The sequence below is a fragment of the Hyperolius riggenbachi genome, chromosome 9 (genome assembly GCF_040937935.1).
Source record: "Hyperolius riggenbachi isolate aHypRig1 chromosome 9, aHypRig1.pri, whole genome shotgun sequence".
Classification (NCBI taxonomy): domain Eukaryota; kingdom Metazoa; phylum Chordata; class Amphibia; order Anura; family Hyperoliidae; genus Hyperolius; species Hyperolius riggenbachi.
This window is the reverse complement of record NC_090654.1, coordinates 261,157,085-261,175,400: the sequence shown is the minus strand read 5'-3', so window position 1 is coordinate 261,175,400 and position 18,316 is coordinate 261,157,085. Positions and strand designations below refer to the sequence as shown.

Sequence of the window (18,316 nt, the reverse complement as noted above, 5' to 3'; positions counted from 1 at the left end):
TAAAGCGGGGGTCGCACTTGCTAAATGCACACAAAAACAATGGTTCCCAGAGCACAATTGCAGTGCAGTGGGCGCAATGTACGTTCTTCTGCAGCGGCAAAAAAAAAAAAGTGGGCACTGCCCTCTCTCCCATGAGAAATCGATTCCTTTTCGCTAACAGATCATCATGGGACTCTGTATGGCTGATATTGTGGTGAAACCCCTCCCACAGTGTGATGTCAGGACCATGGTTCTGACATCACACTGTGGGAGCCTTGTTGCATTGTGGGAAATAACTGTTTACAGCTGTTTCCAACTGCAACTCCTTCCATTGACATCACCTGCCAGCAGTAAAAATGTCACCAATGTAAGAAATGTCAGAATGTAAGTCAGGGAGAGGAAAGATTTTACAATGCGCAAAACACTGACTAAATCATTTATACATAATTATTGTAAAAATTAAACACTTTATTACACTATTTTCACTGGAGTTTTAAAAAAAAAAAATTGCACACACCTCCACTTTTGTCCCAATCCCCACCACCTTTTTTTTTCAACCCAACTCTGTTAATCTTCCATATCTACTGTCGCAGCTTACTGTCCCTTCCACAGCAAATTACCTGGATAACAGGCTTACATCACTGCTATATTGTTGAAAGGGTTATGCTAAGTACACACAATGCAATTTTCTGATAGATTTACTGTCAGATTGATATTGATAACAGATTGATATTCACAACATGTCAGATCTGACTTCCGATCAATTTTCTAAAAATCGATTGGAAATCAGACTGGACATGTTGGAAATAATTGGTCTGACAGTAAATCTGTCAGAAAATTGTATCATGTGTACCTAGCATAATGCCTAGTACACACCATGCAATTTCCTGTCAGATTGGCAGGTCTAATCAATAATCTCCAACAGGTCCAAGTCAGATCCGACCTGTTAGAAATTATCTATTTGACCCATCGATCTGATGGGAAATTGCATGGTGTGTACCAAGCGTTAGGGCTGGAACCCACTAGAGCGAGTTTGTGAGCATTTAGGAAAGTTTTCAAAACGTTTCCCTAAATGCTCAGCTAATGGTAATGGATGGGCCAAATTCCACTGGAGCGATTGCGATTACTAAAAATCGCAAACGCAGGACATGCAGCATTTTTAGCGTTAGCATTTCTGCAATGTAAAGTATATAAACGCTGGCGTAATCGCTCGTCAAAACTGACAAAGCGATTTTGCTAGCGTTTTTAAGTTACTGCACACTGCAAAAAAATAATAATTGAAAGGTCGAATCAGAATTAAAAACACTAATCGCCACACAATCGCTGGCAAAAAACTTTCACTTTTTAAAATCGCTACCAAAATCGCCAGAAACGCTTACAAAACGCTAGCGATTGCGTTTTGTAGTGGGTTCCAGGCCTAAAGGGGGATTCAAGGACCTTCTGGTCATATAGACATGGGAGATATATAAAGACCCATTTTAGAAAAGAACACACACACACACACACACACACACACACACACACACACACACACACACACACACACACACACACACACACACACACACACACACACACACACACACACACACACACACACACACACACACACACACACCTGAAACAAGCATGTGGCTAATCCACTCAGAATTTACTCAGAAGCCTCGGCATGCTTGTTCAGGGTATTAGAGACAGAGACTAAGCATAACAGCCAGGCAACTGGTATTTAAAAGAAAATTAATAAAAATGTCAGCTTCCATATCCTTCAGTTCAGGTTCCCTTTAATCACGTAGAGTAGCCTTTCTCAACCTTTTTACCCTGGAAGCACCCGTCACATTTTTGGATCTCGAGGATTTTATGCATAAGTGGCAGAAGTGAGGATTTATTTTGCAGGGTGCATGGTCTTTAAACGTTTGTGTTGTTCATTGTAACGGCTTTCTTGTTTCACTCCCATTCCAGGTTTCTTCCTTACAGCGTTTCCTATTACAGTAGCACATGTTGGGGTTTCTTGCTATAGGCCCCACAATTATAGTGCTCCCACTAACAGTACTTTTCAATACCCTACACAGGGGTCTCAAACTTGCGGCCCGCGGGCCATTTGCGGCCCTCGATACAATATTTTGTGGCCCTCGCCAGCAAAAGCTTCCTTATAGTCCGCTTCAGTGCTCCCAAGTAATCCGCCACATCCCCGCCGCTAAACGAGGTCTGCAGAGCCCCCAAATCGCCTGGGGGGGGGGGGGGAAATCCGCCAGCATTTCCTGGAAGGTGCAGAGCTTTCAGCTTCAGCTCTGCCCCTCCTGACAATCACCGCACGGATCGCCGCCTCTCCCTACCCCTCTCTGTGAAGGAAGAGTGAGAGGGGCGGGCAGAGGCGGCGATGTGCCGCGATTGTGAAATTCTTTATGCGGCCCAGCCTCATCCTGACTTTGCCTCCTGCGGCCCCCAGGTAAATTGAGTTTGAGACCCCTGCCCTAATACAAACTTGGAGAATGCAGAATGCTGGCACTGCTCTAAAACACTGCTTTTATGTAAATCGCCTTTGTCACAAGGTACATGAAAATTGTCCATAACAATTGAAGTGGTTGACATGCCAGTTAGTAGAGAATGACAGATGGTGGGTGCTGGGTATAGATGCCTGACAGCCGTTTCGCGCACTGCTGCGCTTCTACGGAGGCTACCTGTACCCTACCCAGTTATGGTGCTATGGTGTTCTACTGTCTCCCTATTCTATTGCATTTTATGAATGCACTCATTCTGACCTCATATTCAGCGCTTCTTTATACAGTACCCCCAATTATAGTGTGCTCTATTATACCCCACCTTTACTACAATCGGGGTGAGCATACAAGGATTGAAGAGGACAAAGAAGAGCCAGAGATACTTTTGAAACTTTCTCAGCCCACCACTGTCAGGGAAGAGGAAAATGCTAGGGAACCCCTGCCAAGACCTCAAGGAACCCTGAGATTCCAGACAGCAGTCGTGAAGCCCACATTGTGTCCAATACACAACTGGGACAGCACAGTTTTCAACCCAGACACCTCAGAATTCTTTTATTTATTTATTTTTTTACACAAAAAATTTTTTTTAGCTATTGTAGTGGCTTAATAGCTAGTGGCGCATGGCAGCAGCGCATAATTCTGTGGACCCTGGCGTTGGGAACACAGACAGCAGGAGGTTAAATACAGCAGCAGGAGGAGGAGTGACGTTTGGCAGAGGGCAATGTAACGGGCCATGGTACCTAGCGTTGGTACCACGGCTGTAATAATAAACACCATACAGCAGGAGGTTCCGGACAGCAGTCGTGAAGCCCACATTGAGTCCAATACACATCGAGAAAGCCTGATATAGAACCACAAATGAGTTGGCCTTCAGTAGAGATGGCCCGAACATCTCTGGGCCTTCTACTACTTACGGGTTGCCGGGCACTCTCTGCACATGAGCATGACGTTGTTCATGACGTCACGCACATGCGCAGAAAGTGCCCGGCAACAGCAGCGCGATCCAGGACGCGCTCCGCCGGGCAGCGCAGGCGTACTACTCCGGGTCATAGCGACCCGGAAGTAGTAGAAGGCCCAGTGATGCAGAGATGTTCGCCGGTGTATGGTTCGGGAACCGTTCGCGACATCTCTGGCCTTCAGCAACCTCCATGGTTACTTGGCCAATGAAAGTGCGGTCCATCTTGGACTAAATGTTCACCCATCTACATGGATCAGGATTCTGTGCTATGCTGTAGATGTGAACACACAGGCACAAGCATCTCTCTGCTCTGCACCTGGGCAGAAAGCACTTAGAGGGAAAGGTCAAGAAGGTTACCAGACGAGGCAAATTCCTTCTGCACCGCCAGAGCCAGTCTGCTCTGTTCTGCAGCAGCCTCAGGGGTAGAGGACACACCCCCTCTATGTGGATGAATTAGAAAGGCTGAAAAACATATGAGATCTGGCCAATCTGAGCTAATTGTTTAAAAAAAAAAAAAAATGTCAGAATATCAAAAAATTTGCAGCATGTAAAATCATACATAGGAGAAAAAACTGCGGCATGCCAGCCAGAATCACACCAACATAGATTCAGACAGCAACTCGGATGTGTGGAAACACTGCAGATGTGGAAATGGACCCTAACCCTTTCTGTGCTCCCTGCCCAGCTCCTCCTGTTAAAACTTCAGTTTTTTGGGATTTCTGGAAATTGAGGTCAAGAAATCTTTTTGAGCAGATATGGAGTTCCGAGTTCAGATCCACTTTAAATATGTCTCTTCATAATCTTCACACACACACACACCACAGACACACACACACACATACCACAGACACACACAAAGACACACACACACACATACCACAGACACACACACACACACATACCACAGACACACACACACACACACACACACACAGACAGACACACACACACACACACACACACATACACACACACATATACACACACACACCACAGACACACACAGACACATACCACAGACAGACACACACACACACACATACACACACATATACACACACACACATATACACACACACACCCACAGACACACACACACACACACACACACACACATATACACACACACACCCACAGACACACACACACACACACACACACCACAGACACACACACACACAGACACAGACACACACAGACACACACAGACACACACAGACACACACACACACACACACACACACACACGAAAAATTACATCATATGCGATTCTAATTAGACCATATGCTCCTACATCCCTCTTCCCGAGGCTCCAGGGGCCCGGACTTTTTCTTTCCTCCTCCACCAGGGTGCCCACTCCTGTACTCCCTTGGTTGTCTCTGCTCAATCTTCCCTGTGTTGAAGAATTCAGACCTCAATGCTGCTGCACAAGGGACAAACCAGAACCACTGATGAGTCCAGTAATATGCGGGCCTTACCTCTTCCACTATCAGCCCAGCTCCTCCTGTTAAAACTTCAGTTTTTTGGGATTTCTGGAAATTGAGGTCAAGAAATCTTTTTGAGCAGATATGGAGTTCCGAGTTCAGATCCACTTTAAATATGTCTCTTCATAATCTTCACACACACACACACCACAGACACACACACACACATACCACAGACACACACAAAGACACACACACACACATACCACAGACACACACACACACACATACCACAGACACACACACACACACACACACACACAGACAGACACACACACACACACACACACACATACACACACACATATACACACACACACCACAGACACACACAGACACATACCACAGACAGACACACACACACACACATATACACACACATATACACACACACACATATACACACACACACCCACAGACACACACACACACACACACATATACACACACACACCCACAGACACACACACACACACACACACACCACAGACACACACACACACAGACACAGACACACACAGACACACACACACACACACACACACACACACACACACACGAAAAATTACATCATATGCGATTCTAATTAGACCATATGCTCCTACATCCCTCTTCCCGAGGCTCCAGGGGCCCGGACTTTTTCTTTCCTCCTCCACCAGGGTGCCCACTCCTGTACTCCCTTGGTTGTCTCTGCTCAATCTTCCCTGTGTTGAAGAATTCAGACCTCAATGCTGCTGCACAAGGGACAAACCAGAACCACTGATGAGTCCAGTAATATGCGGGCCTTACCTCTTCCACTATCAGGTCTGTCTGGTGCTCCCACCACTAGGTGTCCTCTACCTTCCTCTCTGCGTGTTGCACAACTTCCTGCAAAGTGCAAAAGAGAGGATGTCAGAGGGCAGAGGACACCTAGTGGCTGAACTGGGAGCGCCGGAGAGACCCAACGGTGGAAGAGGTGATGCAGACAGCGAACTTCGCTGTCTACATAAACGAAGTCTTTTTCGGCTGGCTGCTCCCATCTGTTTTGCATTTAAGGTTAATGTATATGCACAGCTTCTGTTTTGGGTACAAGGTGCGTTTGTTGTCTCGGGGGGGCTCAGCGCATCTCTGTAAGTGTACCAATCTGAGGTGTTCCCTCCGTAGTGGCCAACAACCCGGCTGTTGGCTTCTGCCCATCAGAACACTCCCGGTGCATGCGCCCACGCATGTGCAGAAACCGCCAACCCAGAGGCTGGTATGAAGAGGACACCAGAAGACTGGGTCTGCGTCAGGGGAAACAGACTTCTAGGGGTTGGAAGAAGCCCCAGGTAGATAAAGCTGCAGTAATTTATTTCACATCGTATCCTTTAAGAAACAATTATCGAAGAGGAAAAAAAAAAAAAAAAAAAAACTCTGGATAGTGTTGAGGTTTCCCGTGGTGTCTTTGCCGGGACCCTCCAGAACTTGCTCCTCTTAAAATCCATGCCGCGAAAGCACGCCCGTACCTGCACAACAGCATGGAGCCGGCTTACGGCGCAGTGCGGCCGTGCTAATACCTGAAGTGGAGCATGGCCCAGATCTTTATTTCTGGCAAACTCTTGTCGGGAATTCTTTGGGGGGGGGTCCAAGCTCAGCAACTGGTGGCGGGTTGGGAAGCCTCTTTAGGATTCAGCGGCTTCTTGATAAGTATGCGTTTTCCTATAAAAGGTTTGCCCCGGGTACGCTAAAGGTGCCCATACACTAACGCGATTTCCTGCTCATAGACTGCAGATTCGATCACTGATAAAATCTGTGGTGAAATTGATAAGGCAAACGCACACCGATTTCCATCCGAAATCTATTGATTCCGTCGATCTGCCCAGGCAGAATATTTTGTTTGATCGCCAGCGTGTCGATAGCGGCGTTCGATACGTCGACAACCGACGCATTAATACATCACCTGTCCGCCCGGGGCGAGTCCCCGCAGTCTCTCACTTCTTCCGGCATCTTCTTTTCACTTCTTGTCCCGTCCTGTGAGAAAGCGAAGTTTAAACAGTAGAGGGCGCTCAATTGTTTGAACTTTCTGCTTGTGACAGGAAGTGAAGATGTAGGAGTACTCTGGAAGAAATGAGACTGTGGGGACCCGTGCCGACGGACAGGTAATGTATTGCTGCTGGCCAGGGGAGCAGGGGCGCGAGGCAGGCGGCAGTTCCACAGGTTGTGAATAGATTTCATGCTGAAATCGATTCAAAATCTGTTTGCAGTGTATGGGCAGCGATTAGATCCCTCTGTGATCAGATTTGATCAGATGGGGATCTATCTGTTGGTTGATCTGGTAGCAATGGACCAGTGTAAGGCAGCCTTTAGATTCAGCCACTGTGGGTGGGTGGCTGCTGCTATTCAGACTGCTAAGGGCGGGGCAAAGACTGAGTCTCTCCAAGAACAGTGCAGCCTATATGGCACAAAGTCTGTGGAACTGAGTGTCTACACTGGTGGAGGAACATATTTATGCCTGGAGAGGGGCAGTGGCAGCTTCAGAATTTTAATTTAATTGGAGAAAACAATATATGACGAAATGCATAATTTATTATTTACAATGAGCTGCAGAGCACAATGTAACAAAAGGCAAACTGCCAATAAAATTAAAGCTGCTCAATTCCAGTCGTGATGTACCTCAAAACAAGTCAAGTTTGGTGTGGATTTTCTCACAACAATATCAACTATGACAAGTAGTGGATCCAATCAAACCACTTACACTAGACTTTTTTTTTTCTACACTGGACAAGAAACCTAGAAACACTGCAGGGGGCGGCTCTAGGCTCGTGGTAGCCCCTTTGCCCATCAATGTCAATATGGTAACTTATGCACGAAAAATGGCCATGCCCATTGCAGACACTACATAGCCACCTTGGGCTCATGAAACAAAGCTTTATCTTTTGCTGAAATTTGAACTGTTTTGCCTCCGCCTCCACTGTCTTAGCGTGTTGCATCCTTCTCCATGCTGCCAGGGGCAGGGCTGATGGGGAGAACCTCCTAGCGACTAGGCCACAGACAGTGCGTATACTAGAAACGCACCCAGGTGCTGGCACAGCACACGAACGCGGTGTCACTGTGACCTGCTGTGCTGCAGTGATGTGAGGCACTGGCGTGTACAGCCATAGTGACCAGGTCTTCCCCTGGTGAGCGCATGTGGTCCCCCCCCCCCCATTCTCCCAGGAATGGTGGCCATGACGTGCAGATGTCACATGCCTACGGCCGCCCCAGGACACTGGTGGTGGTAAGCGAAACCTTTTGTGGATCACTCTGCACATAACTGGTGGTAAGGCTGCAAACTAACAAAGCAGCATTGGCCATTATCACTAAAGGGGGCTTCCTTCAGCTCGAAAATATCCACTTGGATCCTCTGAAATCTGGCTATACACTGGCCCAAACCCTTCCATGCCCCTGGCCACATCACAGAATGGCACAATGTAACCCATATCAAGTACCCTCTGACTTTGGGGACATGCCATTTCTCAGTATCACCCCATTTATGACAGAAATGAGTGCTGTTTTCTTCAAACATGACCTGTTGAAGGGGCTTTAGGACTTTACTTTTAGTACCACCAGGAGAATTATTTAACTCAATTTCTGTTTTGCTGGACATTGTCTGTAACACCAGAATTTGTTGACACAGATTTCTCGAGTAGTTCCAACATCTTCCCAAGAATATGGCCAATGTTGGCCATTTCACATCGCAGGCCATGCAAGTCAGTAGCCATATTTCTCTGGAGGTCACAAAGATCTTGTAATCGTTGGTCAACGTATGAAAACTGGACTCCTGACTGGCTGAAAGTTCTGCTCGCATTCTCAGAAGTTGGCTCCATCATCTCTGCCAATGGACTGTTCAAATACTTTGTTGGTTCTGATGTTAATGAAGACCGCTGTCTAAATTTCCTCTTTTTTCTGACTTTCAGTCGATGCTGTAAAGTAGGGTCATCACTGTCAGAAGACGATTCGTGCTCAGGCAGATAAAGGTCCTCTTCTGCTAAGTCACTGGTCAAAACCTGTGCTGCTGGGTTCTGTTTTTGAAGGAATCTGGTAGACTTCGAAAGAACCCTGGAGATCGTATCATCAACAGAGTGGGCAGCTGCTGGCCTCTCAACCAACGCAGTTTCTAAGACGGATTTTGTGCCACTGAATTCCTCAGCACACAGACTGCTGCACGATACAGAAAGCTGCTCGTCATCAACAATTGATTCCCCGTCATCGGAATTGGAACACTCCATATCTTCCCCCGTAAGGAGGGGATGAAAGGTCTCAAGTTCCTCAGCTCTGGGAATTGGCTCTTGTTGATGGACATTTGCCATCTTCTTGAGAGTGGAGGACAATTGTTTGCACCGTCTATTTCTCTCTTCACCACCTAGAGGAGAATAAAAGCGGAAAAAGAGAAAATAAATACTGGAACTATAGTCGACAAAAATGCCTGTCTACAAAAACTCATGAATTACTTACACGTCAGAACTGAAAAGCCCACAGCATGTGTTCTTAGCCGCTGAGCTACTGCAAAGGAGCAGGAAGATGCGATCTGATTGGCCTCATCTAGGTCTGACCTTAGAAAAAAAAAACAAACACACAATTTGCCATTTAAAAATGGTGACGTGGGGTTTGGAGTTCATTAAGGAGGATATGGAAAAAGGTTTGACTGTAATTTAATGTGGAAAAATTCAAATAAATGATCTGTTCTTACCTGGAATGTGGATGATCCATCTTCCAGAACATAAGAGGCAGCTACGCCCTGTTTTTGTACCCTGGTGATAGCGAATATAGCTGCCATGTCCTCACACCTTCTCGTCTCGCTTGCAGTAGCCCAGAATGGTCTTTAAGAACAACAAACGCCGGACGTGAAATCGAAATTTCATGCGAACATGTAAACTAATCTATAAAGATCACATATCAACTTAAAGCAGACCTGAACTCTGTGTGTGCAGTTTTTAGCTGTAGGCTTTGCTTGAGTCAAGAGTTTGGATCCCTTGTTTACATAGGTATACATAGGCCTCAATTCTCTAAGCATTACAGCATTCGGTAATGCATAAAACAGCCGATTTTACCGATCCCCTTGCCAAATGCCAAATCACTAAAATGATCGCAGTGAAAAGAAAAATTACCGACTGGTGAGATAAATATCTCAAGAAACGTCAAGAAATTGCAATTCACAAAGATTACAGCATTTGGTAAATCAAGTAATTGTGTTTGGTATTTACCTCCAGCTCTGACCATCCGGTAACTCACAATCTCCATGCGGTAACATTGACAGATGTGGCAGATAGCCAATAGGGAGAGCTACACAGCCCTGCTTCTCACCCCATTAGATCCGATACTCTGGAGGGTGAGTCTTCAGAATGGCAGAGCAAGAGGAGACAGACATAAAAAGGTTGTTCTGTACCCCTTTAGACGTGCTTATCTTTATCCTGGTATACAGAAGAGCTACCCCTGGTGGCTGCAGCACATCTAAAGGAATGCCAGGGATGCACTGGACAGAAAAAACCCGACTCATGCACACCACTTGAGGGAAGACTCACAGCTTCCTGCCTGACCTGCTCTACAGCTGGTGAGACTACCGAGCAGGGCTTCGTGAACTGAAGCATGCTTTTTCAGTATATTACCAAACTTCTACCGCATGCGGGAAATCTTAGTGAATTGAGGAAATTTTTAAAACCTGTGGGAGGTATACACTGTGCGTAAGATTTGGAGGTACATCTCTATACAACTATAGTTATATTCCCTGTGCAGCATAGTTGAAAGGGTTTACCCTTCTTGTATTGTCTGTGCAATCATATGTAATTTTGTACTACAGTGGAATCCCTTTAAAGTAAACTCCAAGGGACCCGGCAAATGAGTTTACTATATCAAAACTACTATATAAGAATTTGTCATATATTGTATATTCATACAGGCGCATGTTAGGGACATGGGGACTGAGTTTACTATAACAAGACTGTATCCTGTTCTAACATCTGTGATGGAGGATTGATTTGTGAACTCTCTCTGTTCTGTTTATAGTAGTGAAATCACTAACAAGAGATGGCAGCTCCTACCCAAAAAAATGGCTATAGACAAAATAGAGGTTTGAACAGAGGTGCAAGAGTAAAAGTGTCTAAAAACAGTTTAAAAAGGGGGAAGTTGGTGGACTTGCCTCCCTCGAGGAAAAAACAGACAAATATTTGTTATTTTTATCACAAAAAAAACAAACATTTGTAGCTCCAGTTTGCAATGCATTTCGCTGCAAGGTCCCGCTTCATCAGGCAATCATCGGAGAAAACTACCGTAGTAGTTGTCTGAACCGCAGCCGAGCGCCTCTATCTGACAGAGGCACTCGGCTGCAGTTCAGACAACTACTAGTTTTCTCCAATAATTGCCTGATGAACCAGGACCTTGCCCACAAAACGCGTTGCAAACTGGAGCTACAAATTATTTTTTGGTGATAAAAATAACAAATCGGTGTCTGTTTTTCCTCGAGGGAGGCAAGTCCACCAACTTCCCCCTTTTTAAACCATTTTTAGACGCTTTTGCTCTACTTTGGCGCCTCTGTTCAAACCTTTATACGTAGTCTAGTCCACCCTTGGTGGAGGGGTGTTATCCCAACCCCTTTTCTGTCTACAGAGAGCGACTTCTTAAAACCTGAGTGGGGTCAGGTCATAATTCTCCCCACCTGCTGTTTGAGTGGTTACCTGTTTGGTAACCCACATTTGTAAGTATATTTACTACTGCTTACATTATACTACTATGGATCACAAAGTTACTACACTATATTGGTATTTCAAACAAGAGGTCAGCGCTCACAGTTTAACCCCCAACCCTCTATCACCTGTTCGCCTCCTCTTAAGAGTAAAAAATGTGTGTCACAAGAGGTAGCGCTCACGGTATGCAATCAACCCACCCTGATAAATTAGGGACTCGACAGAATACCCTTACATGCAAACCAGGATTAAGAACATTACAACCATAAAAATTACAATCCTCTCAAATGCAAAAAGACCAATTAAGTCCTCTTAGGTCTCAGTAGATATCATTAATGTCCAATATATTCCTTGATATGCTAAAAAACTGGACCATATGAATATGATCCTATGCAGTTGAAAGTCCAAGTTTTCAGGACCTAAAATCTACTAAGCTTAAATTAGACATTAAACCAGGCTAGAATCAACATATAGGTCTAGTGAACGACAGTCTTCACATATAAATCCCTCAGGACCATATGGGTGTGCTCCTATGCGATTGAAAGTCCAAGTTTCCAGGACCTAAAATCTACTCAGCTTAAATTAAACATTAAAACAGGCTAGAATCAACATATAAATCGAGTGAAAAACAGTCTTCGCATAAATTCCCTCAGGAGCGGCAGTCATTGGCTTCCAGCAGTATCAAAACAGGTCACCTCCACCAGCACCCTTTGTGTGCCACTCACCCCTGTCCTAGACCAACCAATGGTCTATATGAGCCTTGGGACCGTTCCCGGGTCGTCCCCCACCACTCCAGCAACACAGTGTCCACCAATAGATGATAGATGATAATCTTCATATGATGAGTACCTCAGTAAGAAAAAGCTCCCATAGCGTAATACTGTTAAAAACTATTTATTTATAAAAAGCAATTGCACTCACATGGTCTTCAGTTAAAATCAGCGTTTGAGTAATTTATAACACGGGCTCTCCCCCGTATGGTGGCCAGGCTGGCAGGCTTCTATCAGTGTTCCCCCTCCGTTTCCGCCGCGCGCACGGAAAAACGCTGGGATGGATACCACATGTGCCTCCTCGCCTCTGCTCACACTCAGGCTAGTTCCCACTTCCACATCAGGCTCCGCCCGATCGATTTCGTCACTCAGTGACTCATCAGGGGCCCTGATGAGTCACTGAGTGACGAAATCGATCGGGCGGAGCCTGATGTGGAAGTGGGAACTAGCCTGAGTGTGAGCAGAGGCGAGGAGGCACATGTGGTATCCATCCCAGCGTTTTTCCGTGCGCGCGGCGGAAACGGAGGGGGAACACTGATAGAAGCCTGCCAGCCTGGCCACCATACGGGGGAGAGCCCGTGTTATAAATTACTCAAACGCTGATTTTAACTGAAGACCATGTGAGTGCAATTGCTTTTTATAAATAAATAGTTTTTAACAGTATTACGCTATGGGAGCTTTTTCTTACTGAGGTACTCATCATATGAAGATTATCATCTATCATCTATTGGTGGACACTGTGTTGCTGGAGTGGTGGGGGACGACCCGGGAACGGTCCCAAGGCTCATATAGACCATTGGTTGGTCTAGGACAGGGGTGAGTGGCACACAAAGGGTGCTGGTGGAGGTGACCTGTTTTGATACTGCTGGAAGCCAATGACTGCCGCTCCTGAGGGAATTTATGCGAAGACTGTTTTTCACTCGATTTATATGTTGATTCTAGCCTGTTTTAATGTTTAATTTAAGCTGAGTAGATTTTAGGTCCTGGAAACTTGGACTTTCAATCGCATAGGAGCACACCCATATGGTCCTGAGGGATTTATATGTGAAGACTGTCGTTCACTAGACCTATATGTTGATTCTAGCCTGGTTTAATGTCTAATTTAAGCTTAGTAGATTTTAGGTCCTGAAAACTTGGACTTTCAACTGCATAGGATCATATTCATATGGTCCAGTTTTTTAGCATATCAAGGAATATATTGGACATTAATGATATCTACTGAGACCTAAGAGGACTTAATTGGTCTTTTTGCATTTGAGAGGATTGTAATTTTTATGGTTGTAATGTTCTTAATCCTGGTTTGCATGTAAGGGTATTCTGTCGAGTCCCTAATTTATCAGGGTGGGTTGATTGCATACCGTGAGCGCTACCTCTTGTGACACACTACACTATATTGGGCTCTCAGTCTCTGCTTTTGTTTTACAAAGGCTATAAACAAAAAGTCCACTATGGGAAAAAAAAGTGGAAACATTCTTGGGTATACATATCTTATTTCAAGGTGATAATAAAGATATCTGCCACCAACGTAAACTGTATCGGTTATACTGAAGTCCTGTATTAAGTCAAAAGAGGAATGCAAACAGTCAAGATATAAAAGTGTAAAATGTGCACCTAGGCACTTGTGAGAATGAAACTGTGAAAGGCACTTTACACAAACCCCACCGTCAGAAATCCCCATAAAACCCCAACCAGCGTCAGAAATCCCCATAGAACCTCACCAGCGTCAGAAATCCCCATAGAACGCCACCAGCGTCAGAAATACCCATAGAACCTCCACCATCGTCAGAAATCCCCATAGAACCTCCACCATCGTCAGAAATCCCCATAGAACCCCCACCATCATCAGAAATCCCCATAGAACCTCCACCATCATCAGAAATCCCCATAGAACAGTGGTCCTCAAACTAAGGCCTGCGGGCCAAATGTGGCCCCCTGAGGCTTTTTTACCGCCCCCACACAGAAAATGTATTACTTATAGATGTGGTCAGCTACATCTTGAAATATTGGTGGTCCGCATAAAGAATAGCAGTGCTGGCACCTCCCATCCACATGGAAGCCAGAAAGCAGCAATTTTGCTGGCTTCCAATCAAATTCCACATCAGGTGACAATGCTGTCCAAATTGGACTGCAGTTTGTCACCTGGGTATGCTTCACTGTCTGGCCCGCAAAGACTTCTACATCATCTTATGTATACTCCAGCCCCCCAGCAGTCTGAAGTATGTTAACCCAGCCCTCGACCCAAAACGTTTGGGGACCCCTGCCATAGAACCTCCACCATCGTCAGAAATCCCCATAGAACCCCCACCATCGTCAGAAATCCCCATAGAACCTCCACCATCGTCAGAAATCCCCATAGAACCTCCACCATCGTCAGAAATCCCCATAGAACCTCCACCATCGTCAGAAATCCCCATAGAACCTCCACCATCGTCAGAAATCCCCATAGAACCTCCACCATCGTCAGAAATCCCCATAGAACCCCCACCATCGTCAGAAATCCCCATAGAACCCCCACCAGCGTCAGAAATCCCCATAGAACCCCCACCAGCGTCAATAATCCCCATAGAACCTCCACCATCGTCAGAAATCCCCATAGAACCCCCACCAGCATCAATAATCCCCATAGAACCCCACCAGCGTCAGAAATCCCCATAGGACCCCACCAGCGTCAGAAATCCCAATAGAACCCCCATCATCGTCAGAAATCCCCATAGAACCCCACCACTGTCAGAGACCCCACAATCGTCAGAAATCCCCATCATCCGAAACCCCCACCATCAGAAACAGCCACAGAACCCCAGCCACTTCCAATCACAGCAAATCCATGGTAAGCTGAAAAATGAGGCCCCAGCTGTGATTGGCCATCTGGCTTCTGGGACTTGTCCAGCCCTGGAATAGAACTCGTTTTATTGCTGAAATGTCCTACCCTCCAGCCTTCCTAAAAGGTGCCCATACACTGGCAGAAGGTCAGCACATTCATCAAGATTCCTCTATCGAATTTTATCAGAGAACGCTCTATTGCTGCCAGTGTAGTGTAATTTCACCATGAAATCTAATGGAAATCTGTCTAGCCACCTCTATATGCCTGGCCCCCCAGGTCTCCCCCATGAACCCTCAAGGCCCTTGGCGAGGGATTTAGGTTTACCTGTACGTTGGCGCGCCTTCTCCTGTGCCCCACATTTTTCTCCATGGCCACCTGTACCACATGACCCCACTGCAGGTACTGACGTCACATACATCAGTGTTTTCCCCAGAGATTTTTTTTCCAGCCGGGTGGGGCAAGATGAGAGATTGCAGGGCCGACACTTCTCTGCTCAACTCCGCTTACAGCGCAGGAGGTGAGCTGATAGCAGCCAGGTGCTCACCAAAACTAGCCAAGTGGAGCACATGGCTAAAAGAGCCTGGAGAGAACACTGCACATGGGGCGGGCCGGGGGGGGGGGGGGTGTCACAGGGAACAGGCATCTGTGAAAGCTATGGAAAAAGACACAGGACAAAGTACGGGGCATGCCAGTGGACAGGTAAGCCTGTGACACTCACCACTGGCCCAGAGGGAGGGGTACATATTTTACATGGGGAAAGACAGGCCAGGGCTTTGTGCGTTGTCAGTAAATCAAATGCTGCTACTGCCGTCCACCCAACTAGGGCTGAGGAGTCAGAGCTAGAGTAATTTTGGGTTCCTGGAGTCGGAGGTTTCATAAACTAAGGAGTCGGAGTTGGATTATTTTTGTACCGACTCCACAGCCCTGCACCCAACAGAGCCTGTTTAACTAGATCTTTCCAGCATGCCAGGATGCTATGCTGGGGCTTCAAGATCTATGCCAGATTTGATCAACATGACTGAATCAGCCTTATATTGATGTAACATATGGGCACCTTTAGATTCCTGTGAACAGCAAAAGAACCCTCAGGCTGAGTTCACACTATAGTCTCTCTTACGCATTTTGATGGACCGGGCAGCAGACTTGTCGACTGCAGTGTCTTTGTTTTTTAGTAGTTGTTTTTTTAAAGTGGACCTGAACTCTTGCATGGGACAGAAGGAAAACAGAAATGCACCCTGTATGTACTTAGATAGTTTAGCCAGTCTGATTTTCCATCATTTGTTAAACACAAATGAGGGAGAAGTAAACAGGCTAAACTCTCTAGTTGGAATTTGGCCTCTCCCATGTGTCACGTGATTGCCATGGCAGATGCGCTCATTTGAAAGCACAGGATGTTAACAGTATGTCTGCTTCCATGAAAGCAGTAAGTAGCTCCACTCCAGATTGATCGCAGGATTTGTATCAGCTGTAACAAAAGTGTTTTTCTTTAAAGGTTATTATGCTGCTGCATATCTTTTAGAGCAGAGAGGAAGTCCTGAGTTCAGGCCGCTTTAGGATTTCTTGAATTCAGATAATGGGTTTGTGTATTTGGCGTTCCACTTCAGATCACTCCATGTATGACCATTTCTTCCCGCTTCCCATGCAGGGGCAATTAGCAAGCACTGTGTGGCAATGCGCTGTGCAGTGTAAACAGACCAGGAGAAATAAATAAAACAGATTGTAATCTGCTCCCAGGGAAATGTTTGGCTGTCTGGGCTTGCTATGTAAATCTGTCACCTGAGCACTTCCCACAGCTGAGTCACATGACCCTCTCCAGGCTTACATCACAAGGACGGTTACCAGGTGAGCCAACATTCAATGCAAGGATTATTTTACTGCTGTCAGCTCTGCAGTGTCATTACCAGAGTAATGAGGAAATCAGGAAAGGAGCAGAGAAATCAGAAGTGCCAGGACACCAGAGGGGCTATAAATGCAGAAGTATCCATAGAAGTGTGGTGATTGTACAAAGCAATATAACCATCGCTTGCCTATTCACACCCCCCCCCCCCCAACTTATCAGGCAAAGAACTGCAAGGGTCACCCAGAAAGTAACAGTCATATTGTTTTCATTAGTTAAAGAGAAACTCCGACCAAGAATTTAACTTTATCCCAATCAGTAGCTGATACGGCCTTTTACATGAGAAATCTATTCCTTTTCACAGACAGACCATCAGGGGGTGCTGTATGACGGATATTGTGGTGAAACCCCTCCCACAAGAAACTGAGGACCGTGGTACTCCTGGCAGTTTCCTGTCTGTGAACCTTGTTGCATTGTGGGAAATAGCTGTTTACAGGGGTTTCCAACTACCAAAAATGCATGCAGCAGCTACATCACCTGCCAACAGTAAAAAGGTCACCATGTGATAAATGTCAGAATGTAAATCAAGGATTTAAAAGATTTTACAATGGTCAAACACTGACTAAATAATTTATACATAATTGTAAAATGAAGCACTTTTTTTTTTTATTGCATTATTTTCACTGGAGTTCCTCTTTAAGGAAACATTTTATTTTAGACACATTTCTGATTATATCTCCACATAAAAGCAAACCTTAACCACTTCAGTATCAGCGGTTTCTGCCATCTCAAGGACCAGAGACTGCTGGTACAAGATACCGACGCATGACAACGAATCGCCGCACACCCATGGCCAAAGGGCACCCACTCTGCCATCTCTATGACCGCAAGGCTCTATAAGCCGGTCAGGAGCTGCTTTCATTGGCCCCTGACCGTGTGATCATTGTAAGCCAATGGGAGTTGCTGACCGGCTGACAGAGCTCTGCCGTCATAGAGACAGCAGGGCAAGTGAGCTGCGGCGAGATCAGCGGGAGCGACGAGAATGCGCGACCGCGGTGATGTGGAATCTACATCCTGGCAGCATAAACAGCATCAAAACAGGGCATAGATTTCCATCACTGCAGTCCGGAAGTGGTTAAATGGACATTTAAGCCAGGAATAAAATAAAAATCAGTTTTACTTTCCTGGGGCTTCTACCAGCCCCCTGCAGCCGTCCTGTGCCCTCGCAGTCACTCACGGATCCTCCGGTCCCCCGCTGCCAGCAAGTTTCGTTTTCGCTGACAGGCCTGATC

General features: G+C 45.9%; 1 protein-coding gene across 2 annotated transcripts in view; it reads right to left on the bottom strand.

Annotated features, from left to right (window-relative positions):
* SIX4 (SIX homeobox 4) overlaps positions 1-18,316 on the bottom strand; it is a 64,121-nt gene that overhangs the window by 13,267 nt on the left and 32,538 nt on the right. Inside the window, exon 3 of one of the 2 annotated variants that reach the window (XM_068254426.1) lies at positions 8,112-9,279. The exons of the other annotated variant lie outside the window; for it this stretch is intronic. Coding sequence (XP_068110527.1) covers positions 8,501-9,279 — 779 coding nt within the window. The 3' untranslated portion in view covers positions 8,112-8,500. Of the gene's footprint in view, positions 1-8,111; positions 9,280-18,316 lie in introns of those variants that run through there. 2 annotated transcript variants of the gene reach the window in all.